Below are 25,476 nucleotides of genomic sequence, written 5' to 3'. Positions count from 1 at the left end.
GCACTCTTGTTGTAACATGGTCGTGCTCACCACCACACCACTGCGTCGTCCAGGTTGTTGGATTTTCAGTCGACAATGTGAACCATAAGAATGAGTGGATTGAGTTGGATAAAGCAGAAACAGAAGATTTAAAATTTAAAAACAATTATTTTTAGCCTAAAAAAAAAAAAAGCATAAATATGCACTTGTAAAAGGTTTCTAACTCCAGTATAAAACCTTGTTTTGTAACCAAAAAAGCATTAAGCAACAGGACTAGCGTTCAGTAAAATCTGAGAGATTTGTAAACAACAACAACAACGTCTAGACGAGTCAAATAAAGCATTAGTGGTTCATTGCTGTTGAGGTCACAACACCGACGTCTGGGGATTTTCAGCTTTGAACAATCAGTGTTTTGCCAGAAGGGATCTAAAGTATGTGGACCGGGACACAAGCTGTTCCATGTGTAGGAGAAGGTGATCAGGCTCATCCCCTCAATTCTGTCAAAAGATGCACGCCTCATCAGATTTAAAAAAAAAAAAAAAAAAAAAAGTTTGGCGCTTTAGTCTTTAAGAGTTTTACTTATATATAGTAAAACCCACCAGAGATTAGGAGATTTAGTTATGTATTTCCTTTCATTTTGAAGGTTTGTGCGACGTTACATCTCCACGTAGAAGTCACCAAATATAGAAAAATGAAATTGGGGGGGGGTGTCAGAGGATCAGTGTCTTTTATTTCTGTGAGTATTACTGCAGTTGGAGTTTAGGTGTCGGCTTGTGGAGATTCATTGAAGAGAGAGTGTTGACAATGGCCTTAAGTCAGAGTGGGACGGGCGGAGGGATGTGTGTACTAAAAAATAAATAAAGGAGTCTTTTGTTTCCCGTCCTCCTGAAGATACCACCTTAACCTCCCACACACACCTGCTAAATTGAATATGTGGGTGCTTTGATTAAAGCTGACAAGAGTAGATTGAATTTACCTCTAACAAGGGAAAGACAGGGAGGATGGAGGACGAGTATAGAGGTGATGATGAGAAGACAAGGAGAGGGAAGCAGAGAAGGGGTGGGAGGAAGCAGGTCATGAATGGGAGACAAGAGAACAAACCACAAAGGAGATTTCAAGCTGAGAAAATCATATTGCTGCTTTACTGTCGCTTTTTACGACTGCTGAAATATCTGATTAAACACTTCAGCTGGGAAAATCTAATTTGGTGGCGAGATCATTGAGAAAAGAGCGCACAAAGAAATACTCCAAATTAATCTTCTCAGAAGCTCATCACAGTATTACTTGTGTTTTGAATGGTATTATTAATCCAGCCAGTATTTAATTCTATTTACCTGTGTAAGGTACAAAGCACTTTCAAGCACTGTTCAAAGCACTTTTCTTCCAGACAAAAAATGTATTAAAGATTAAACTATACTAAACAAATGTTGACATAAAGAAGATATGGTAGAAAAAGCAGAATATCTATTCTTAATATTGATAATGATTATGTGCAATGCAGTGTATGTCCACTCCTGTCGTCATCATCACCAAGTGAAATACACAACGAGAATCCTGATAACAATACCATTGGCAATAAAGTTTAAAGTGAAATTTGTTCGACCAAATAACAGCTTTCTTTTGCCTCTGAGTTACGCTAGTTGTGAAATCACATGTCAGTTTCCACCAGTGGTTTAACCCCAACCTTTTTAAGTAATTTCTAATATTTGTTGTGCTTCTTCTTATGTGACTTCATCTATAATTAGGACTTGTATCAACCAATAATGTAAAAATGGTCAATAACATAATAAATTTGGCCATTCTGACAAGCCAATGATGATAATATTTTTACAATTACGACTGAGAGAGTTTGTATCCTCAGTGAATGAATATGATGACATTCCCAATCCTCTTTTTTACACAAGAAAACTGCTCAAAACATATGAAATGGGTTTTATTTTGAAGAAATTCAATCCTATTTATGTATTATTCCATTATTGGCTGAAATTATTACATTTTGAAAGGATTATTTAAAGCTACGTCAATGGTGTAATAACTTAAGACATTATTGGCAAAATGATTCAATGACAATGGATTGAATATTTGTTGCAATTTTGTCAAGTTATTACATTATGAACTTTATTATATTGGGAAAGAAGAAAAACATTACATTATTGGCAGGTATTCTGTTATTGGCCGTTATTTCATTATTGGTTGTTATAGGGTTGTCAATTCATAATGTTTTTTTAACTAATCTTTTGTGAATTAACCATGATTAATCACTGTTTTTTCACATTAATTAAACATAACATTACATATTACATTACAGCTCTGCCAACCGAGTCACAGCCGCTAAAAATATTCGATTTATCATGCAGGCTTACCTCCAATCAGAGTTAATATTTGTGCATCTCATAACAATAATAAAAAAAAGCCATTCAAATAACCCATTGTGTCAATAAATGAACAACGGGTTTTCTGCTGTCACAAACAGCTCTTTCTCAGCGCGTAAGGACCGACTCCCAAACCTGTAAAGACTTTGCATCATTTTTATGAGCCGTTTGGCAGACAAGCTCAGTGATGGAGCAAACAACTATGGCGGAAAAAAAAGGTACTAATGCTGATGTTCTTTTACGTTTCTTGGAGTGCCATTTATCTATGAGCAGAGGGACCCACAGTCAAAGGTTGGACACCTTTAACTGCCCCCTGAGGATAAACTGGCAGCTGCTCGCTGGGGCAATCTCTCACTTAATAAAGCATCCAGCTGTGTGGGATTGTCCAGAGTCGGGAAATGAGGAACAAAAATTTGTTGAGGAACAGAAGCTGGTGCAATCATGTGCAGAGAAATTATAATATAGATGTCAATCGTGCCAGCAGGTCAACGTTGCTTCTTTTTGGGGTGCCGTTGTGGAACACTGTTAAAGCCAGTGTTTAACTAAAGCGTATTACTCAGCATGAAACAAAAGCAAGTATGGAGCATGTGAATTCAATGTATTACCTTCCACCTGGATTCGAAACATATATTCCACTATTAATCCAATATATAGTGTGGACTTATTTCCTGGTTACCTGCTTTATCAAACTTACAAAGCAATAAATTATGCTAATGTTTAGGATGCAATTTCCAGCAAGGGATGGGAGGGATGTAATTGAGATGTAATCTTGTCCGTGCATTCCTCCTTCTGCTTGATTATCAGTATAAAATGTGTCTCCGACATTTAGAGATAAATGTTAATTCGCTAGGAGACTGGAAAAAAAACGTATCATCCATTCAGCAGAGCTGTCACCTCTCGCACATTGACAGTGAAACCCATGTGATTAACTCTGAATACACACCACAAATAGTTTCACTATTTCACTGACTGTTTCCAAAGTAAAACTTTCCATCGGTTTCTGTCAATGAGGCATGTGGAATATTTATTACAATAATTATGATCTGTTGCCATAAATTCTGGACTATAAGTCAGTTTATTTTTTTTTCATTGTTGTTTGGCTGGTCTTACATTAAGAAGAGACAGATATATCAAAACATACTAGTGCAGAATATCTGAAACCACTAGGTAAGACTGTATGATGCGGTAGCACTGAAAAACCTCCATTGGTACCATATTTGAAATGATCGTGCAAGCGAAACATCACCCAAAGAAAAAGCTTGCAGCAGGATACAAACTAAAAATGTAATTAAACATACAGTAAAAAATGTTCACAGGGATGGAAAAAAAGGGCCCACTAATATTTATGGTGTGTTTAAAGCACAACTGAGGAACAGATTCACAGACAGGTTCTCAAATAGCATTGTGCAGTTACATCTGGACATGAAAAAATAAACCCCCAACCCCAACTTCAACTTTGAGTTGCCATGAAACCCCTTACACCAGGGTTGAGCAACACATTTCCCCCAAAGGGCCACATGCAGAATTAGCACTACTATTCACAGACAATACATAAGTTGCCTTGAGTTTTACTCAATAACACTCTTGATAAAAAGCAGTTTTTAACATGATTTATGAACTACTGTTGCTCTGTAAATAAAACTGCCAAACACTCATTTTGTGAGGTAACTCTTGTTAGCTCTGCCAGCCAAGATGCTATAAATAACCAATAATGTAATAATGGACAGTAAAATGTCCATTATTACATTATTGGTTATTTGTGGCTTTATTTGTGGCTTCCATTATTATTAATGGAAATACATGAACCAAACCAATGCTCATGAGTAAATCATTCTCAATACAGTCAGGATGGATGGATGCATGGATGGATGATAACCTGTCGACACTCACTCTTCATCATTTGAGCTGAAAAGACTATATATAGAGACTATATAAGGCTGTAATAATCTATGATTAACACTTTTTTGTTTATGTATTCACAGTGTATCTGACAAAACAATTAACTTTTCAATGCTGGGGTAATTTAATTTCACCTTTTATAATAACCTTTGAAAGAATAAACTGTTTTCAATCACCTTTAATACATTAAATCCCTGTACTGTGACATGTTTAATAACACCACAAAGATTACAATCAGCCTGATCATTTCTTTTAGTTTACCTCGATGGATGTTTGTAATTGTTTATCTATTATTATGTATATTTTATGTTCTTATGTTGCTTTTTATTCAAGGTGACCACTGAGTAAAAGGCATTATGATTTCTATTATTTACCACTCTCGCCAGTACACGGCCCTTCAGCGTGGCGCGCACAGAAGACAGTGAAACCTCATCCTCATATCTTTATTATTCAGCTTTCCTTATGTTGTATTCAATTCCCCCGAGAGAAAACTGGAAGTTTGCATCATGACAAAAACTGTGCTCCCTCTAAAATAGCGAGAGAAGAGTGCAACCAAAACAAGAAGCTGTGACAGGTTAGAGCTCGTCAAGTCATAGTCTGCAGAGGGAAGTGTTTATACTTCTCTTTTCGTCAAAACTTAAAATCCCATTTTAAAAGAATCTTGTGAAGTATGTTTGATGAAGCTCTGCACACTGAAATATGTTTACTCCACATTCATTTCTCGACATATTCTCGACATATTTATTTATGTGCCTGTTTTCTTTGTTTACATAGAACGAGCTATATATATATATACATGTATCAAAGCTGTGTCAGCTAAAGTTAATCACAACCAATGCTTAGAATCTATAATGTGTTCCCTCCAGTGAGAACGTGCCCTGAAGCATCACGACTAATTTAGTTTTTTTTTTATTCAGCATAGGGGAACTTCAGTGAGACAAATCCAAACAGGTTTGGATTCGGAGCAGCATCGTGGTGCAGTTTAGTTCAGGTTGTGTGTTCACCGGCGTGATTATCAGACGTTCTGACACTGGGTCGGACCCCTGTGGGAGTGCTTGTTTGTCCGGCATATATTAAAGCACCTATTTGTGTCCTTGCTGGAGGGGTCCGCGGAAGAAAAAGACAGGTGAAGGCTTGTGTGTTTTCCTTACACCACTCATGTGAAGGCACGGTCAAGGAGGGAGAATTTTTTCAACATGAATAAGTAAAATTTATTGCAGTAATGGTGCAGATGGGGCTCTGAGGCCACAATGTGCGGCTGCCCCGCATAAATCCGAACCCTGCAGCTGAGTACGTTGTTAACTGTCACTGATATGTTTCTGTCACAATGCTAATGAAGCACATATGTGGATATTGAACGCGCGTCGGGGGAGAAGCAGCGTGAGTCCTATTTGCTCCTGCCTGTGTTTGACATGCTCTCGTCAGCACCGTTAACAAGCGGCAATAACTCTGCCTTCACTCGCGTGAGCAGCTGTCACTGTCACACCAAATGATTTATGAAGCCTTGAATTCAAATTAAGAGGCCACCGCTGAAGTTGCAGGTGACGCCATGCACCATCATCCATCCCAATTCTTTTCTTAACCTCGAACTAATGGCAGGATCCCTCTTCCTCCTCCTTATCTCATGTGTCTTCCTCCCCCTAACGCCTGTCACACTGAGTAGCCTCATATTGCTCCGTCACTGCCCTTTTCTCCCGCCGCCCTTCTCTTTTTAACTTCTGGACAAACACGGAGCATCCCTCAGTCTCGACTGCAGGTTGCTAGCTTGCTCTTATACCAACTCATTCCTGGCTCGTTGCGTTCATTCTCTCCCCCTCTATCTTCCCACAAGGTTGATAATTACTCGCAGCACTGTGGAGCTCATGGCCCAGTTTAGGAAAAGGAAAGAAGAAAGAAAAACTGTGTTCTCCTTTTATGAGACACAGAATCAAACACCACACTGCAATGTGTGGCACAGATGCACACATGCAAATACATTTTCTGCATGCATGACTGCAAACGGAAGGAGTGCCGGGGAGAGGCATCGAGAGAGCAGGTGAAAGCAAATGAGAGAATGACGAGAAGGGAAGGGGAGAGTCAGGGAGTCCTGAAAATATAAGCTGAGGAAAACCCCTGTTGTTTGGTTCGGTCAAAGCAGAAGAAGAAGAAGAAATGCCCTTGGCTGCTCAGTCATGCAGGCCCCCAGTAATTACCTCCAACCTCATCAGGAGGAGCCCGGCTACTGGGAGATCAGCCAGCGACATACTGAGCTCAAATCAAGCCCGATAAATACATTAGTGCAATGATAACCAACACCCAGCCATACACCCCGCACTGATTAGCGATAAACCTCAACCACTGCTTATTTTTTTTTTTTTCCCGGAGCAATTACATAGCATCGAAGGGTTTAAGTGTCCTTGATAGCAGCCGTGATGCATGAAGTGATTACCTTGGGTTCTTATGTGCATTGACCTCATTTATACAGAGACACGCATAATTGCTGTGTGAATGGTTGTACTGTAGGGCTTGGCTACATTCTCCCCCAGGTGATTTTCAAAATCATTATCAGTGCTGAATGTAAATTGATGAGGGGCATCCCTGTGTACACCTCGCGGCACTCTCTGCTGGGGAGAGAGACAACTTTACAACAAAATGCTCCTGGGAATATGATGCTTAATGTTTTTTTATAGAACTTAATCATTATATAATCGTTTCATTATATTTATTTTTGGATGTAAATGTGTATTATGGTTAAGTAAATCTGCAACCGAGGGCTGAGCTTCCATGGTGACAATGGGGGCTGCGATTGGCCACTCTACTGGTCATTGATTCCGAGTGCTGGGAATCATTGTATAAAGTTCATAATCATACATTCCATTATAAAAAAAATTATAAAAACTTAAACCAGAAAATAAGACGAACACAACATCAAGTTATGTCCTTGATTTGACCTTGAGAGAATATTTCTGTATGTTTTTCACTTTAAAATATCAGAAATTAATTGTTTGCTCTGTCATCTCTATGCTACAAGCCGGTTCTCATTTTGCTCATTCCATAAGAACACATCCAACTTAACGTATGCCGGTCACATTAATTTGAACATGAACTTCCCAAAGAGAAACACTTTACTGAAGCAAATCATGCAATTTGAAGAAATAAATTGTGTATTTAAATGACTGAACATATACCCGTCTCAAAAAAAAGATTGCATTTTCAAGATAAACCTAAAAAGCATTTTAACCATTACAGGTGCACTTAATGTGACCTTATTTAAAGAAAATATATATCAAAATATGATTTTGGTACATAAACATGCAATCAGTTTGATTTGAAAAATTTTGCTTTTTGTGTCTCCTAAATAGAATGTGATGAATTGCGATCATCTCCATATTAAAGTTTATGTCTTGGTAACTCCTTTGCAAGTTGTAAAACTTGTCTTGTGCTCTCAGCTCAACATCAAAATTCTATTCAGTAAAAACGTTACTACAGTTGCATTACATTCCCATGAAAAACCATGACAGTAGTATAAATTGCCTCCCTTCATTCACACCATTGTTTTGCTGCTTGTGGTATTTCCCTTTATGTGCAGAGAGGTCACTTGGAAACGGGCCTGGTGATGAGTCGACATGTTGTCGGTGGCGCTGACAACACCTGTGTGCTGATGTACATAAACAGACAGGGAGCTCTCTTTGACCCACACTCCACTGACCCGGATCAGCCAATGTTTTCTGTCACTCAAGCACACACACACACACACACACACACACACACACACACACACACACACACACACACACACACACACACACACACACACACACACACACACACACACACACACACACACACACACACACACACACACACACACACACACACACACACACACACACACACACCTTCCCTCCGCGGGAAATACCCAGGACAGAGGAAGCTGCACGCTGTGTTTCTGGCACATTTAGTCAAAGTTCTGCGAGGCAGATGTAGGTGTGCTCACCCTGAAAGATAATGTGCACTCCCTGCTGCTGGTGGAGCTGCGGAACAAGGATGCAGGACCCCAGATGACTCCGAGCACACACTGAAGGATGCATAGGAAGGTGATGGTGGTGATTGTGAGCAGTTTCCTTTGACTCAGGAGGAGAAAAAAAAATAATTCTTCAATCATAGTTTAACTAATTATGGTCTGTTACAGAAAATCTGATAGAACTTGACAGGATAAATAAGGTTCAATGTCATGTCACTGGTCATTAAACTCACAATAACACACTTTGGTCAGTTCTGATTTGGAGTTTCACTTGCAACCCCTAAAGAAAAATAACAATTCTCACACTGTTATATGATATAAAAGAAAGACTGTCACATTACAATTGAAATAACAGAAAAATAAAAAATTATTTGATTATTAATGATTGCTTTACATTATTTTTAAACATAACTGTAAGGTGTTTTGGTGCGAGATAATAGATACATGTAAGGTGTTTTGTTGCTCGATGCAGGCAAAATAACAAACTGAAATGTTGATATATATATATATATATATATTTATATACATATATATATATATATATATATATATATATATATATATATACATATATATATTTATATACATATATATATTTATATACATATATATATATATATATATATATATACACACACTTCTGATATTTTAAGAATGAAACGTGTGTCACAAAGGTACACATTCATTTGCAAATAATGATTTAAATGTTCTGCAGACCTTGTTTGATGCATTCTTTTAACAAGAGATAATGATGAAAAAATAAATTGACTAAGGAAATTAATATATCCTCTAATACTGTAATTGGCACACCTATAATGCTTCATAATGCCTGTGGATCGCAGCAGCCATTAACAACACATTATCCTAATGTGAAATTAATTGGGATGACCTATATCAGCCAAAATGTGTTAGTTAAAGGGTCACTAAGTACATGTCATGTGAGATCTCTTAAAGCGTGATTCCCACTACAGCTGACAGCTCTGCTTTATTGGATTTAAATATTGGTGGAGGGGTTCGACCAAGTGGGTGGTACATCCACCTATCCCTCCTAACAATTTGAATTCTGGTTGTACGTCTATATTCTCAAAGCAATAGGAGAAAGTAAAAAGGCTTTGCTTTTTGCATTTTTGTTTCAGAAAAGTTCAGAAAATGGTTCTCGTTTCCACAAAAAACATTTAAAACCATGTAGTTTTCATGTTAGCCGCGAGTGGATGCTGTAATGAAATCACGCACATACGCACAGAGAACACTATGCTACAAACATTAACAATGTACACGGACATTGTTATGGACAGACAACCATGATTGATGTTTTTACTTGAAAATGCCAAATGCAAGTCAACGAGACATGGTTACATGTTTTGGAGGAGGTTTTGCTCCTTGTCGATGTGGCTTCATTTGTCTGGGATAACGTCTTGCAAGAAATATAACCAAGTGCAATTGGCCTGATTCAATTGCTTGTATTGAATGCCATCCCACTGCAGAGATTTTAGGAATGGAGGAAAAGAGCTTCACTTATCAGAAAACAAAAGTGTCTGAAGAGAAAAATTGTTGAAAAGTTTATGAAGTAGGCCGACATGGGCTTATGGTGAAATAGCTATGAAACACCAACAGTTTATAATCTGAAACAGGAACTTTGGATTTGAAATGTATTCAGGAGGATGAGCAATCCAACAAATAAACAGTGTAACTTTGTAACTTGTAAATCACTCAGTCAAATATATTCATGTTTGTAGGGACAGGCTACACTTTTCAAACCCATCCGCAAAGAGAGAAAAATGTCTCCTGTGACTGTCATGATATCAAATTTGACATATTTTGCAGTGGTAATTCTGATGCAACAATCAGTAAGTGGCATTTTAATATTGTAACTGGTTGAGGTGACACTACTTTCAACTACGGTACTTTGGATAAATCTCGGGGGGAAAAAACTCATAAATACAATCACAACTGTGACATGTTTGTGCCGACTTATAATATTTTAAGTACTGAAACACAAATCTGAAAGGTGCCAAGTAATAACAGCTGTGTGATAAATGCAGCGCAACATAATTTACAATGTTTGAGTTGAAAGGATGACAGAAATTAATACTTCAAAATGCTTTTTTTTTTAAAAGGCTTTAAAAAGCACCAAATATCTGTTTGCATATAATGTCTCATAAAACTGCTACTATTTTTCTTTCTGCCACATTAAATACCATCTGTTTGAATAGTGGAGTGTTCTAGCATACCAAAATCACAACACATGGCCTTTAAATCAGTATCCCTCTTGAGTTATAATGTCTGTTTGCCCCCTGTGGAGAAGGAGAGTGCCCGTGCATCCTCATGATACAAAGACACGTGTGCCTTGATAATCAAACCAGAGTTCGACTGCCCTCACAGTGTGTCATAATCTGTCCGTGTGCTCCTCCGGGGCATATGAAGTGGGAAAAAAAAAAAAAAAAAAAATTGACTTGCCTATTAATGTCTTTCCTGTGGCTTGGACAGGAACCATTGCGTATAAACGGGGTATTACATGTGAACTTTGGTTTACCCGTCACGAGAAAGACGACGCAGCTTGTTTAAAGAGATGTTTTCTGTGGCTCTGGGGGAATCTCTGAGAAAACGGCGCTAACGATGTGTTTGGGGTCACTTGAGACTTCATATTTTTCAACAGAACGCCTCTGTTGCAAGGTGGGATGAGTCTAATGAAAGCTATCTGGTATCCGGCAGGATTATAGGAAAATGTTTGGGGTGTCTCGGACTCTTGGTGTATGTGTGTGTGTGTGTGTGTGTGTGTGTGTGTGTGTGTGTGTGTGTGTGTGTGTGTGTGTGTGTGTGTGTGTGTGTGTGTGTGTGTGTGTGTGTGTGTGTGTGTGTGTGTGTGTGTGTACGTGAAAATATGATGCGGGGAACAGATGCTGTCAGAATGGTGAGAGTGGAGCTGTTAGCGAATGTGCGCGGGTAATGTGGATGGCAGGGGGTTGAGTCAGTGTGATGATTATGCACAGTTTTGTTCATTTGCATGTGGTTAAAAGCCTTGTTGATGCACTGAATTACAGGCAAAGCGAGGTGCTAAAGTTAATAAGTTGTTGAAATTTGGGCTTGTGAGGATTACGAAACTACTCCATTTACACCCACAGCTATAACTATTATAATTATTGATTATTCTATGTAGAGAAGCACCGCATCACTCGTTTTACAGGCCAAGTGCAAGTATGAGTGCATGTCTTTAATGATGTAATTGCAATTCTTGAAATTCATTGTCAAATGCTTTATTTTCAATACATCCTGTCAATTTCCTCAGCAAAAGTAGTTCAGTTCATTGTTTTTCATCCTTTTTCAATTCTTTTGTTGTTGTTTTTTTTTTTTTACTGTCGATCTGCTGCTTTCTTTCCTCCTAAAACCAGCTATGAAGTAATCTTGGATAGTACAGTGATATTAATGGGAACTTCCTGTATGGCTTGATCCCCATAACACTTGGTGTGCCCTCGAGGCTTACTGTGTATTCTGCACATCGTGAGTCACGAGCGATCATTCACAGTGCCAGCGTGCCAACGTGCCACCATGAAAAATATTTGTTATTCATCCCTTCAATTGCCAATCTTCACAAGCCCAGTGTATGACTTGCAGTCAAATTTACTTTTGTGACTGTCATTCTTCCTAAAAAAGAAATATCCCCACAGGGCTGACATTGCTCCCGACTCACTGATTACTTGCTTTGCTGAAAGGTTGATGTCAGCTAAACTAAAGCTATCGTAAAGTGGAATCAGTTGTGGTTCTATCGCAGCACGAGTATCTTACCTATACTTCATACTGGTATTGGTGCATCTTTATGGTATACTTTTCTTAATACAAAATGGTCATATTCTCTGTGAAGTGCAATGGAGAGTATATCTTTGAGTCGCTTTGCCACTTCGAGTCCAAAGACTTTCTTGCTCCTTGACTTTGCAGAGGTGGTCAACTCTTCCAAGTGAAATTTCAGCTGTCGCATGCCTGATGCCAAGCACTCAGGTTTTGATTGTGGCCATATTGCATGAGCTGTCTGTTGCCTAAATCTGCCCTCTCTCCAGCACATACAGCCACTACTCTAAATGACCCTGCAGTGGCATCTCATTCATTCAGTTCCCCTTGCTGTCCCTCTTCTCACGTCTCTCCTCCCTGATCCTCCCATTTCCCTTTCTTTACTCTCATCTCCCTCTTTTGCATCTGTGGTGACGAGTAATGAACAGCTTCCCTACGCTGATTGGGTGATGTATGAAGTTATTAGGTGGGATGAAAGGGAGCATAACTCAAAGGATATGAAACGGGGTGGGCGGAGGGGGTGAGAGTGGAGATGGTGAAATGTTTTGACAGGCAGCTTTGAAAGAGAGAGGGCGCGGGAAGTGCTGCAGATGCATGCGTGTAACAATGGGAGTAGGTCACAGTTTCGATGATGTTTCAACCCTGGCACACTTCCCCTGGGAAATCGTCCTACAGATCTTCCTCCCCTGCATCCTGGCTCTCCGCGCTCGTCCGAAGGAGGCAGCCAGATTGCGCAGTGCCCTAGGTCGTTCCCGCGGGAGCGCGCTGAGGGCATGGGAGGAGTTTCGCAGAGAAAAAGGGAACTCCCTAAAGGCCCCCTCATTCCTGAGGAGGCGCTGCCATAAACTGCTCCTTCATCCACAATTCATCCCACTTAATAAAGCTGCAATGACACAGCCCGGTCGGTTGACTGGGCCTCACCAGGCCAAATGGACAACGCTTTATGGGAAGCCGTAAGACGTGCAGGATTCTCTACGCCACTGGCGTAGCCACGAGGCAGCGAGGTGCTGAGCCCAGGGGACGACTTCGATTCCCACGACAGAGAGTGTGGCTCGGGTTATAAGTCGTAGGTGGGTGGGGAGGGAGGAGGATCCACTGGTGATGTCTGGGTGCTGCTGCAAAGATTGTGTCTGTTTCTTAAATGAACGCAAAGTAGGCTGCAGGGACTGAATTCATGAAACATTCAACCACTCTTATTCACCCTCCTTCCTCTCATGCAGCACCCAGGCCCCTTGATTATATATCTTTTATTTAGTGGGAGAAAGACCAACTCTCTCACTTGACTTCCTTCTCTGATGGCCCTGACTTGGGCTAAAAATAACAGTGGATGCAACACAGTGGACTGAACTCGAGTTAATATACCTGCACTTTTTTCATCAGGGGGTTCACCTACTCACTGCTGCAGAATATAACACGCACTAGGTAGAATTAGTCCTGAACTCCACCTTGGGCAAATCACAAATTAACATCAATGTTGTTATTGAACCCGAAAAGCCTTAAATTGTTGTTTTTTTTGTGTGTGTGAACATTGCCATATCTTTTTGCTTGAGATAATTTCCATCCTTCATTAATAAACATGTACAAAAAACAGCTCTATCAGTAATTTAACGGCTTTGTCATTTGCTTTTATGTTTGAAGAAGATGATTTTACCATGCATTAATTGTCGCTAAATCATCACAAATATTTGCATCGGGTGAACCTCCATAAAGTCACAATACAAAACATATAAAACAATGCATTGGCATTAGTATAGTGGAAATAGAGGGGAAAGAAAATAAGGCACAAGACCTCATAAGTGCCACCTTTGAGAGGTTTTTAGCACTTCATGTCCCTCTAAAGTTGGGTGTTCAAAAATCCTTTAAAAAATGAAACAGTTCCTCTAAAGTCGTGCCGAAATAAAACAAGTTCTTCTTTACTGGGCATCTGTTTCTCAGCCCATGCCCTATTTCCCTCCATCACCAATCTCTGCAAAGCACAGCGAGCAACAATTCGGGCATGCCAGTGACTAACAGAGGGCAGATGAACTGACTGAATGTCATGATTGTGGCGTTACTGCAGTGTCTCCTTATCTCCGCCAGGTAGTGTAAAGCGTAACGTAGCCAAGACACAGTATGCCTCCTGACCTGATTGGAAAACTTACCAAAGAAAGCCTTTCATTGAGCCAGAGCCGATTCACAAGCAGAGCTCAGGAAGAGTCATGCATAAAAGTTGTTACATCCAAAGTCACATGTTTATAATAATTTATTTGTGGTCTGGATAAAAACACGTGCATCATTAGGACTCACCCTCAGGAGATCACGAGTGAGTGCTCAAAGTTCCTAAAAACAAGCTAAATTATGGACTTTGTACACACAAATCATGATCGCACTGTGTCAATCTTGTGTATGGGTATTTGAGCCGACATGTCGAACTCACTCCATCTTTTTTCAGGTTTTATTAGTGGATGCCATTTCTGCTGTCTGCTGGCTGAAACTCCTGTCTCATGCAATGTTCCTCCGGCACGCTCCCTTTGCAGAGCCACAGCTGAAAGGCATCGTTACCCGGCTATACAGCCAACATGGATACTACCTGCAGATGCAGCCCGATGGCACCATGGACAGCACAAGAGATGAAAGCAGCTCATTTTGTGAGTGTTTCTATTTTTAGGCTGCATGTTTGGGTTATGGCTCCTTAACCAAATTATTCCCTCTTAGTTAATGGAACTAATTGTGTGCACGGTGATAAATGCAGGTAGCATCTGCAGCCATCAGACTCTCGTGGGGAGTGAGTTTGGAAAAGTTTGTGCTCTCCGTTATCACCGCAGGTGTCAGGCTGTGCTACAGAGTCAAGGTGAAAGTTTTTTGTCAGCTCACCTGTCAAATTTGCACCAATTAGTCTTCAGATTTTTTTTTTCATCCTTTAATAGGAAAGAACATCATGTCAAACTACCTGTCAGACTTTGAGAATTTAGTGCATTGTCACTGTCGTTGGCAATCATGCCATATACCTTGACGTCTGATTATGATATGCCGCAACGTTTTGGAGTGATGAATTGTTTAATTTATTACATTTTAATGGGTTTCATACATTAAAACTATTGATGCAGAGTTGTCTATTTACCGCTCACTTCGACAACAATTAGCCTTCACATTAGAATTATCCAAAGCTGTTTTCTTTGCAGTTACTATTTTATTAAAGAACTAAGGGATTCATATCGACAGCAACATTATTGCCTGTTTTCATCCATATAACCTGCAATTAAATCACCTCTCTACTGCTAATTTCGCACTTCTTTTGTGGATACTTATCACATTATCATTAGTTTCTCGTATATACTGTAATTTGTTTTGTTATTGATTCAAGGACCTCAAACTAACATTCAGCTGAACCTAAAGAGTGAATCAGTCATTAGACTTAAACAGCGCTAACAGCTCAGCGACTGTGTCACAAGTAATACTCCTGCGTTTTCATCTATTTAAATTGGATTAAAAGACTGAAGATCAAATGCAACCGTAATGAGTATCAAGTAGCTTTTTATTTGCTGCAACTTGAAAAGTAACTCCAACACAGTAATCAACTACTGACCTTCAGTAACTTGCACAGGACTGGTCATCAACATGTGTAAAATAAGGATCTGTAATTCAGCATCATCTCTGCGGCATATTGCCACTGCAGAGACGATGCAAAAGTTCATCCTGACCTTTAGTGATCTAAATTTGCTTTTCAGACCGGAAACGAGGCAGTGTTCTCTTCCTCGTATCATTTCTTTGTGTTTGACCTTCAAGACTCAGATACAGTCTTCTTTTTTTTCTGTCTGGAGCTTGAAGGTGGCTGATTTTTACATTTTATTTATTCACAAACCTAGATTGCTTTTTGACGAATTGTGTTTTTTTGTGTGTGTTTTTTTTTTGTAATTAACCAGTTCAGAGTAGTTTGATCAGAGGCTGGATCAATCTGTCAACTTTTCTCTTTTCTCTAAGCCGGTGTGACAGGAAATCGCCATTATAATCCAGGATCAGAGGCAGATTAAAGCGCAGTGAAGGTGACATGGCGTTGTGTTTCCATAAACCCAAACTCTGAGTGGTCACTGCATCTGGGCCAGGAGGAGACATAGCATGCGACAGAGACACTGCAGCCCTTCAAGCTTTTGCAACAACAAAGACAGAAAAAGCACAACGTTACCAGACTATATTGCAGTTGAATTTCACAATATTCTGACTCCCCCCCCCCCCCCCCCCTTTCCTCCCCGCTCTCTCTGTCATGCTCCATCTCTTCTACTTTATTCCCCCAATTTAGCACAGTTCAACTTGATCCCGGTGGGACTGCGAATCGTGGCCATTCAGGGGGCGAAGACGGGGCTGTACCTCGCCATGAATAGTGAAGGATACCTCTATACCTCGGTGAGTATGCTGTGCGGATTGGCCACATGTGTGCAGATACAAACATCTTTTGATCTCATGTGCAGGTAAAAAAAAAACAAACGCTGCTTCGAAGAGAAATGTTATGATTGTTCTGCTTTGGGATTTCAAGCGTTTAGTTTTGGATGTAACTTTGCTGGTTATAGTTCTGCTGTCTGTGCTGCAGTAAAACTGTCAAATCTAAGAGACGAGAACATCTATCTGCCCTCTGTCATAAGCTGTCATTGTTCAATCCAGAAAATAAAAAGTCAACTCTTCTGACAGTTATATTTTGGCTCTTATTTCAGAACAATATGAAAAATATGGATAGAAGAGCCTGTTCTTTTCTGTGATGTATGAACCATTAGTTTCTGAGTGTGTTAATTTACCACCTCCATTATTCACCTGTGTAAGTGGATGAAAAAGTCGGAAATTTGTCCAAAGATCTTTTTCAAACTTCACATAAATTGTGCACTTGTTGAAAAAGTGAACACTGAATAGGGTGTGGTAGCTGTGAACAAGGTTCATTCAACAATATTTTGTTCATTTCTTGCGTTGATGGACAGTAGTTGTAGCTAACTTTAAGATAGATGAAGTTATAAAGATGAGAAATATACATTTAGAAGCATTTAAAGCAGACCTGGTCATCAATGAAAGGTCCAAGAGAAATTTAGTTATCTAAAAATGTGTTCATATGACACATGGAATATATACACTTTGTCAATCAACAGTGTACTTATCTCTACAGAATTATCAGCACACATAACATGTTAACTTAACTGGATGTGGAGCTCCAAGTACTTATTTAATGAAGGTAAAGAGAGTAAACATACTGTTAAAATGTTAAAGAAAAGGGTTTTGATCTGTAAACAGCTATGAAGAGAGTCAGGGACAATATAAAGTGCAATACTGAAGACAGTTGTTTGTTGTTTGCTTTTGTTATGAAACTACACACACATGTACAGAGACCAATATGCTATAAACATTAACAATGGCAGGTATACAGACATCCGGATGGACACACCTCACCAACATATGAAATATGAATTTTACATATGCAAATCTAATATTGATATCGCAGCAGGTAAAGTGTGACCGCCTAAGTGATTTCTAGCACACATCCAATGAGGTCATGGACCCCATGTTGAGAACCAGTGTGTTAAAGTTTTACTTTAAACAGTTACAGATCAGCGCCTTCATTAATTCATCCGTTCATGTGCTGCCAGGTAAATCAAATATTAGAGAGTTCCTAAGCAGTAGACAATTTCAAGATCAGAAGGTCTGGAGTATGGGATGCTGCACTTCCTGGGTGGTGTGTCTTCATTGGTATTGTCTAAATTAATCGGTGCCAGCAAGAGTTTAAGGCCAGAACACAGAAAAGCATGTAAAACCTTACACACATTTATGAAGGATGTGCTAAATTGCACCAACTGAATCGTTCAGGGTGGGAAATAGGGACACTTTTCATAACACTGCAACCTTGAGATTAGCGCCAAATCACTGAACTAAGGCTGCAGGCTTCATAATACTGTGGTGGGAAATTGACTTTCTATACGTTACTGTGACAGTGATTGTGTTGTAGCCAAATCTGCATAAGATGACAATACAAAGGTAGACATATGTTGCACTAAGTACCAGTGACAAGCTTTAAAATATCTTTACATTTACTACTATTGCATTGATTGAAGCTGCATTGATTTTTTTTTCTTCACTCACTGCTGTTGTGATTGCTTTGAACAAGGCACACAGCACAACAACAAAGGATATGTCATACATTTTTTTTAAACCGAGATAAATATGAAACATCTCACAAGATATGATTGTGTCCACACACTTATAAAGATACACACCCTTTTATGCACATGTGTATATATTTCCCTGGTGGCTCCTGAGGTTGTTTTCCACAGAGTGTTTGGAGAACTGCATGCAGACGAGAATGCAAATGTGGCTTAATGTATATAAAGGGAAGCGTATCATCTGCACGTGAGCGAGTTAAATCTTGAATTATGGCATAGGGGCTGCACCATCTCCTATTATCTTCTAAGATCCTGATTAGCATGCATTGCAGCCTTGGTGCCTTGCCTCTGTGAACAGAGAGGAGAAAGGGATTTCCTCAGCACCAGTCAATAGCTGCACTGCATCCCACACTGACCTCTTTCAGAACTTGTCCTCTCTCTCACGCAGTAACAGGACTGGGTTTATATAGGTGCTGTGCAGGAGTATAAACACCATTTAATCTTACACATGTTTGATGTTAGGACACTTATGTTAATGTATGCAGTGCATCTGGAGATGTGGTGAGTGCAGGAGGAATATCTTTGTGCTGAAAGAGTTAAGTGAAGACCATGACATTGACTAGGAATCTTTTCATTTATAATAAATATGCTTATCACTATCACTGGCTTTCAGAGAAGCCAGTGTGACTGACTGAGACTAGTCACTTCATTCTATGTTATTTTGTCCTCTTCGTGTCTCCTCTGCTGCTTCTTGATGGTTGTTCTTCTTATTTCCCCTGACTTATCAAAGGGAAAACTTTGTCATGCCTTTTGTTCATAACTCCAGTGGTCAGCCTTCTCAGTCAGGCTCCGTAACAACCAGAGAAAGTCCACTGCTGCCTTGTTTCAGACATTAATCTCAGCCTCAGTACCTTTAGGTGACAACAGTAAATGGCTGATCCTGATACAAAAATAGAGCTTGGCTCGTTCCTGCCCCCATTTTATAATCTATGTGCTCTGGAAAACTCCTCACAGACTTGTGTGTGAGAGAGAGAGTGGTAGAAAAGAGCTGCTGTTGATGGAACCTAACACCTGTGTTGAAGTTGTCACAGAAACAGTTTCTGTGCCAATCAAGATTTAACATCGGCCGCTGCATATTTAATCAACATTTAGGCAAATAATGGACTCCTATTCAATGAAATCCATTGGACCTTCATAAAAAAAAAACCTTATTAAAAAACCACAGGTCTTTAATATTTTAAGTAAGACTTGATGTAAACACCCTTTCATTGACCTCTGACTGATGAAACGCATCGTAATTTACAGAAATACACACGCGACAAGGTGAATTTATGTTTCATCTGGCTGCGAGAGGAAGGAGAACACCGATGCTGCAGGCAATCTCAAAGAAATAAACACAAATGCTGCCTCGGGTCTTAATGCGTTATTTCACAGAGATATTAATGTGGCAAACAGAAAATAAGCTGTGTTTGTGTGACTTGAATAGACTGGCAGAGAGAGAGTGGGAAACATAAAGAGACAATAGAGAGGGATAAAGAAAGTGAGAGAGCACGAGGGGTATTGACAAAAGCTGTGTCCTTCCCATTCTTCTCGTGGGAGGGTTACATTGAAATGCAGGACAACACCAGCAGCAAGATAGTATCGCTTTTTTTTTTTTTTTTTTTAAATGACAGGACAGGAGAAATGTGGATGTTGGGTTAACAAAAAATTAGAAGAAAAAAATAATTGGCTGAAGCAAGCGAAATGAGATAAAGTACAAAAAAATGTGAGGTTAAAATAACACGTTTTGACAGGGCGACCAATTAAGAGCACTTATGAGAAGGAAAAAAAAAAAAACTATTCTTGCTGATAGATTCATGATTTAGCATGTGCCAGTGCTCTCCTTCCAAAATTGTCCTGGGGACATATTACAATGCAGCCCTTGAGATTTGCAAAGATATATATGGTTTTGATAATGATACACAATCGAGCGCTATTCTGTGTCCTAGAATATTTAACGCAGGAGGGGAATTTTTAATAGGGGGCTGCCGGCAATGTGGACCCGGTTACCCCTGTGGTTGAGGGTCAAAGAGGGGAACGTCAGCTCCATCTCGACTCTGTATTGACAAGGGCCTTCCAGCTGCCAATCAGAGCTGCTGAACCACGAGTCCCTGCACGTTATCATCCACTCTTGTCATGCAAACATCATGAACCATCATAAAGCATTAAGGGAGAGGCCATGCGTGTGCGGTGTGCAGACAGTATTAACTGCCATTCTCATCCCCGATAAAGCCCACTTAATAAGCACGCCTATGCCCTATTGGCTTATGTAACGTGGCGTGTCACAGTGCATCTACATCTGGCTCTGCAGCAACATCGGCAACGTGCCACGCCACTGGTGGCTACCCCCGTGTTTGCAGACAAACACTCGCGTGCACAGATTGTGTGTTGACGCAGGGGTCGTCGCGAATGAGCTGTTGTGTTGCGATTCGAAGCGGGTCGCTGCGGCAGTGGTGCAGTAATGTGGTGGGATTACTTCAGCTGGGCAGATCTCACAGCATCCCATAGATTAACCGCGTAGCTGATGGACCAGTCAATAAGTACGGGGAATCCAGCGTGACACTGTGACCCCTGCTGTCTGAATATGGGACTGCAAAATAATTGCACGTCCCCAATGCTAAGGCATGATTTGAATTATCGAATTAGAGCCGCGTCGTTCAGGGGTTCGGGTTCGGATTTCATGCTTGTCCCGCACAATTTGGAAGAAAGTAAACAAGATGGAAAATATTCTGAACAAATTGACTTGCATTCGTGTTTCTTAAAACCTAATTATAAACAGGAAAACATGTTAATCAGATTTGGGGAACTCTGCCCTGTGAGAGTGTGTTGTTAGTGCTTGGCTGTCCTTGTTTGGAGGTAAGTGCACTTCCAGTGTGTATGGTGGCGTGGAGAGTAAAGCTTCCTGAAGCAGGTAGAACAGATGTAATCAGACACAAGGGATGAAGAAGGGGGTGGTGTGGAGCTGCGTGGGACGGGGAGGGTCGGGATGATACTCTGCATCATAAAAAGGTTTTCCCCATCTTAGAGATTCTCAGCACGGCCATTGTACATATTACCTTTCTCATCTGCTTTCATTCAACTTCTCCTTTTTTTTCCCCCCTCTCTCTTGGTATGAGACTCATGATATGGTACCTGGCTACTGAAGTCTCCAAATAAGTCACAGTTGGAGCGGAAGGATATTTATTTAATGCCTCTACCTTGTAGCCAATAATTACATGGAAATAATCCTTTCATCACTCTTAAAAGACATGCAACACTCAACACATCGTCATCTGTTTGAGTAAATCTTGCGAGCTTGAGTGATGTCGTCAGTGTGCGCACTCCCCGGCTGGAGTCCTGTGGTTCTGCTGAGGTCTAGAGGTTACGTCAAGGTGAGCTTGAGAGATGAGGATAATTACCGCAACATATTTGTAGCAGTTAGCGACAGGGATATTGGCCGGTGTGGGAGGTGATCATGAAAAATTACTGTATTATAAAGCCATTTATTTGATTGTCTTGTCTGCTCCCACAGAATGTTTTTTTTCTCTCTTCTGCTGATCTTTGGAGACCACTTGAGTGAAATACAGAAGATGTGGGTTATATCATTAGACTAATTTCAGGGGAGTGATTATGAAGGGTAATTATAGGATGACTTGGGAGAGGGGTTATCGCAAGTGTCACTTCAGAGGCTGAGCTGAAGGCTATTTTGTGGGAATGATGGCTTCTCTTTCCGGGGGGACAATGAGTGTCAGATAGTGGGGTGCTGGCGATTGAAGCCCTCGTCGGCTCAACGTTCCTGCGGGAGAAGCCGCGCTCTCCCGCTCTCTCTCTCTCATCTTAATCTCCTTTATTACCCGGCAACCCCTCTGTCCTCTCCGAGTGATCTTCTGCTCTCTTTCCCAAAGTCTCCTACCTTACCTTCTCTGTCTCCCGCACTTCCCAACCCTCTTGCTCTCTGGCCTGATTAATAATGAATGAAGCGGATCATCTATCGATCCCATCCTCTGTGTTAGCGCAGCAGAAGATATCAAACCTGTCAGTGGATCTTAAAATAGCTTTGCAATGTGGCGGTGATGGGAGTGGGAGTGTTCGCAGTTTGAGTTAAAGGTAGGAGCTTGTTTTAAAATGGTACAAAGATAATAGTGAAAGCAGAGGAAGAGGAGGCGCAAAGTCCTGAAATGCCCCCCCTCAGCTAAAGGATGAGGCCTCCCTGTGAAGGAGGAAGGTGATGATCTGTGATCAGTGTGAAACGGGAGGTCTCTCATACCTTCTCAATCTCCGTTTGGCACATTATTAAAGCTTGTCTATGCCAAACTCTGATCCTCTGCCCCTCTTCTGTCATCCTGAATCTGGGAGAAATTCTGGGCTCAGCCATTTCTGCCCTGCTGCTCTCACTTAATCAATCCGGCAGATTGGCTTTGCTCTCTGACAGGGGAAGGACCCTGTCGAGACCCTGATAGAGACTAAGAGAGATATATATCTGTCGCTGTTGGTTAATATCACCAGTCAACATTATGCAGGGTTCAGTGGTCCTTACGTTGAGGACAGAGACGGAGGGTAAGTGCAGCGGGAACACAATCATTTACAACGACTGGCTGAACTGTTGGATTAGATCCAAGACGCGCTAATTTGATTTGGTAAAGTCTATTCAGATTCATCCCGTTATGGACAACTGAGAGGAACACGAGTGCGGTCTTTATTAAAGTCATGCTCTCTTTTGAGGGGAATTGCAGTACAGTGGACGTTGATGTTAAAATTAGTTCTAAAAAATATCTTAAAAACTATGACAAGTGGTAATTATTTTTGCATTTTCAAATCCCATATTTCAAATAACTGTGAGCTACAAACATTATGTTTCCACCATTATGAAGAATCGTTTTTAACAGTCTTGTCTTCAGTGTGAGATAATAATTAATTTGGCTTTTCTGCAAAGTAGTAATTAGGTAACAAACAAACAGGATCTAAGTAAAGGTTTAGTGCTGCAAGTGAAAATACATAAGCGGGCAAAAAAATTTATATTTCAGTAAATAACCTTTATTTTAAGCAGACATGTTGAACTGATATTCAGTTTTATCACTAATATAATTAGTAACTGTCCTGTTATTTTCATAGTTCTCGTTAAAAAACATATTTAATGACATATGGCCTCTTTATTTATTATAAAAGATCCATTTGTAGGATAAAAGTTGAAGTAGCATTGGGCATAAACAGTGATTCTAAAATTTGAAAAAAAGGCAATCACAACAAAACAACTGTGAGACGAAACATCAAAATGAAGACAGTCAAAACTGAGAGGCATGGCATTAGGTGAGTGGGAGGGTTTATGTGGCGTCTCTGACCAGGTGGGGCTTCACACATGAATTGAAGGTAGAGAAGGAAGCTAATGTGGGGAAGGATGGACAGTAACATTTTCTGGAAAACCTGTTAGATTAAGAGAGAGTATGTGGATGAAGTGCTCTTCATAACAAAGTTGAGAAAATAAACCAAGCTTTAGGACATTTTAAAGAGCTGATGGAGGAATGGTGATGGTGGGCTCAGAATAAAAGAGGTGGATGTCATCTGTAGGGCGATGAACATTTTTACGTGTTTTCTGAAATTATTGCTAGAAAGGTGATAAAGAGGCGGCCGAATCCCAGGACCGAGCCCTGGGGCACATCACCTATGACTAGGAAAGGTTGGGATTGATGGACTTTACTTATAACTCCTTCACATTGTCTCGGGTTTGTTTTTAATTGATCTTCCCTGTGAAGCAGTCAGATGCCAGCTCCTGTCTTTAATATGTGTGTATGTAAAGAATGTAATGCATGTGTATATATGGGATTTGTTATTGTTTTTTTGATGTAAGTGTCAGTGTTGTGATGCCTTTCATCTCTCTCCTCCTTTGGGAACATGCTATGTTTAGCACAGATGGTAATGTTGTTTCTCACACAGATAGTGCATTCTTGCCTTCTTGTAATTCTCAGAGGACCTGGATGTCCATGCTTTCAAAGAAACACCAGTTCAGATATAATTCCATCCTTCCTGTCTCTCAGGAAGCCCTCGCCTAATTAACATGTTTCACTTTACGTGTCAATGTTTTGCAAAGTGTGTGCTGACACGGACTGGAAATCATGTTCAAAGACTCAAGATTAAATTTTTTTTTGGTGACATTTGCACATCTTTTTTTTCTGCTTGTGCCTTGGTTGCTAATGTGAATCCACCTTTCCCCCCCTTTTTTTTCTACGTATCATTTCAGGAGCACTTCACTCCGGAGTGTAAGTTCAAGGAGAGTGTGTTTGAGAACTACTATGTTACGTACTCCTCCATGCTCTATCGCCAGACCCAGTCTGGCCGCTCCTGGTATATCGGTATCAACCGTGATGGCCAGGTCATGAAGGGCAACCGAGTAAAAAAGACCAAAGGAGCCGCACACTTTCTGCCTAAAGTTATAGAAGGTTTGTGTTATGCATACAATACTGCGGGAAACTTTCAGAGGCAGTTGTGAAAAAGTGCTGTAAAATGTAAGAAGGCCTTCAAAAACAGAGAAATTAGTAGTTTGGACAAATTGCTAAGTGAATGAACAGAAGGAAAATGTATGACCATACGCATTCCAAAAACAATTATTTCTACGTTAGTATAGATTTGAAGCCTGTCCTGGATAAGTGGCACTTTTACACAGTGCCTTAAGTTTACACAATTATGAATATATGAAATTCTAACAGCTTTATTTTGGGCAATAATCATGTCGTTGATTATTAACCAACACCCTTGGTCTCTGTCAAACAGTTGCAATGTACAAGGAGCCATCGTTACACGAGCTTGCCGGCGAACCTGTGAGTCCTCCCCGCAAGACCGTCAAGACGTCAGACTCGCCGTCCCTCAAGAACGGACGAAAAGAAGCTCCCAAAGCTGACGCCTCATAGCACAGGAGACCGAGGGCGGGACAAAGGGCGGCAGTGACACTGGGAACAAAGGTGCCTGTCGTCATGCACTGATGGCAGATGAGGGAACGCCCCCCCCCCCTCCTGCCTGGCCACCACATTCCTGACGTGCACTACCTGATGCTTAGGATTACAAGGGTCAGCAGTCCAATAGCAGGTAGAAGGCCTGAGAGAGGAGCCCCCCCCCTCAACTGACACCATGGAAAGAACACCCCGGGTTCGAGCCAGGACTGCTTCCCCCCCCCCCCCTCTTCCTGTTATCCTCCCCCTGTGACTTCTTAATGCACAGGCTCCTTCATTTCCCTGTCAGACTTTTGCTTCTTTGTCCTGCTGACAACTTCATCTTTCTTCACGCGCCTTCCCATAGCCAGCTCTATTGTACTGTATAT

General features: G+C 40.6%; 1 protein-coding gene across 1 annotated transcript in view; it reads left to right on the top strand.

The window, feature by feature from the left end:
- Window positions 1-25,069, top strand: part of fgf11b (fibroblast growth factor 11b) — a gene marked incomplete at both ends in the record, with an annotated part of 32,130 nt that extends 7,061 nt beyond the window's left edge. Inside the window, 4 exons of the mRNA XM_080508221.1 lie at window positions 14,553-14,663; window positions 16,313-16,416; window positions 24,403-24,601; window positions 24,933-25,069. Coding sequence (XP_080364347.1) covers window positions 14,553-14,663; window positions 16,313-16,416; window positions 24,403-24,601; window positions 24,933-25,069 — 551 coding nt within the window. The remainder of the gene's footprint in view (window positions 1-14,552; window positions 14,664-16,312; window positions 16,417-24,402; window positions 24,602-24,932) is intronic.
- Window positions 25,070-25,476: the final 407 nt, after the last annotated feature.

The sequence above is a fragment of the Blennius ocellaris genome (genome assembly GCF_963422515.1).
Source record: "Blennius ocellaris genome assembly, chromosome: 14".
In the NCBI taxonomy this organism is placed as follows: Eukaryota; Metazoa; Chordata; class Actinopteri; order Blenniiformes; family Blenniidae; genus Blennius; species Blennius ocellaris.
The sequence above is the reverse complement of the archived record's forward strand: the minus strand, read 5'-3'. Positions and strand labels throughout refer to the sequence as shown.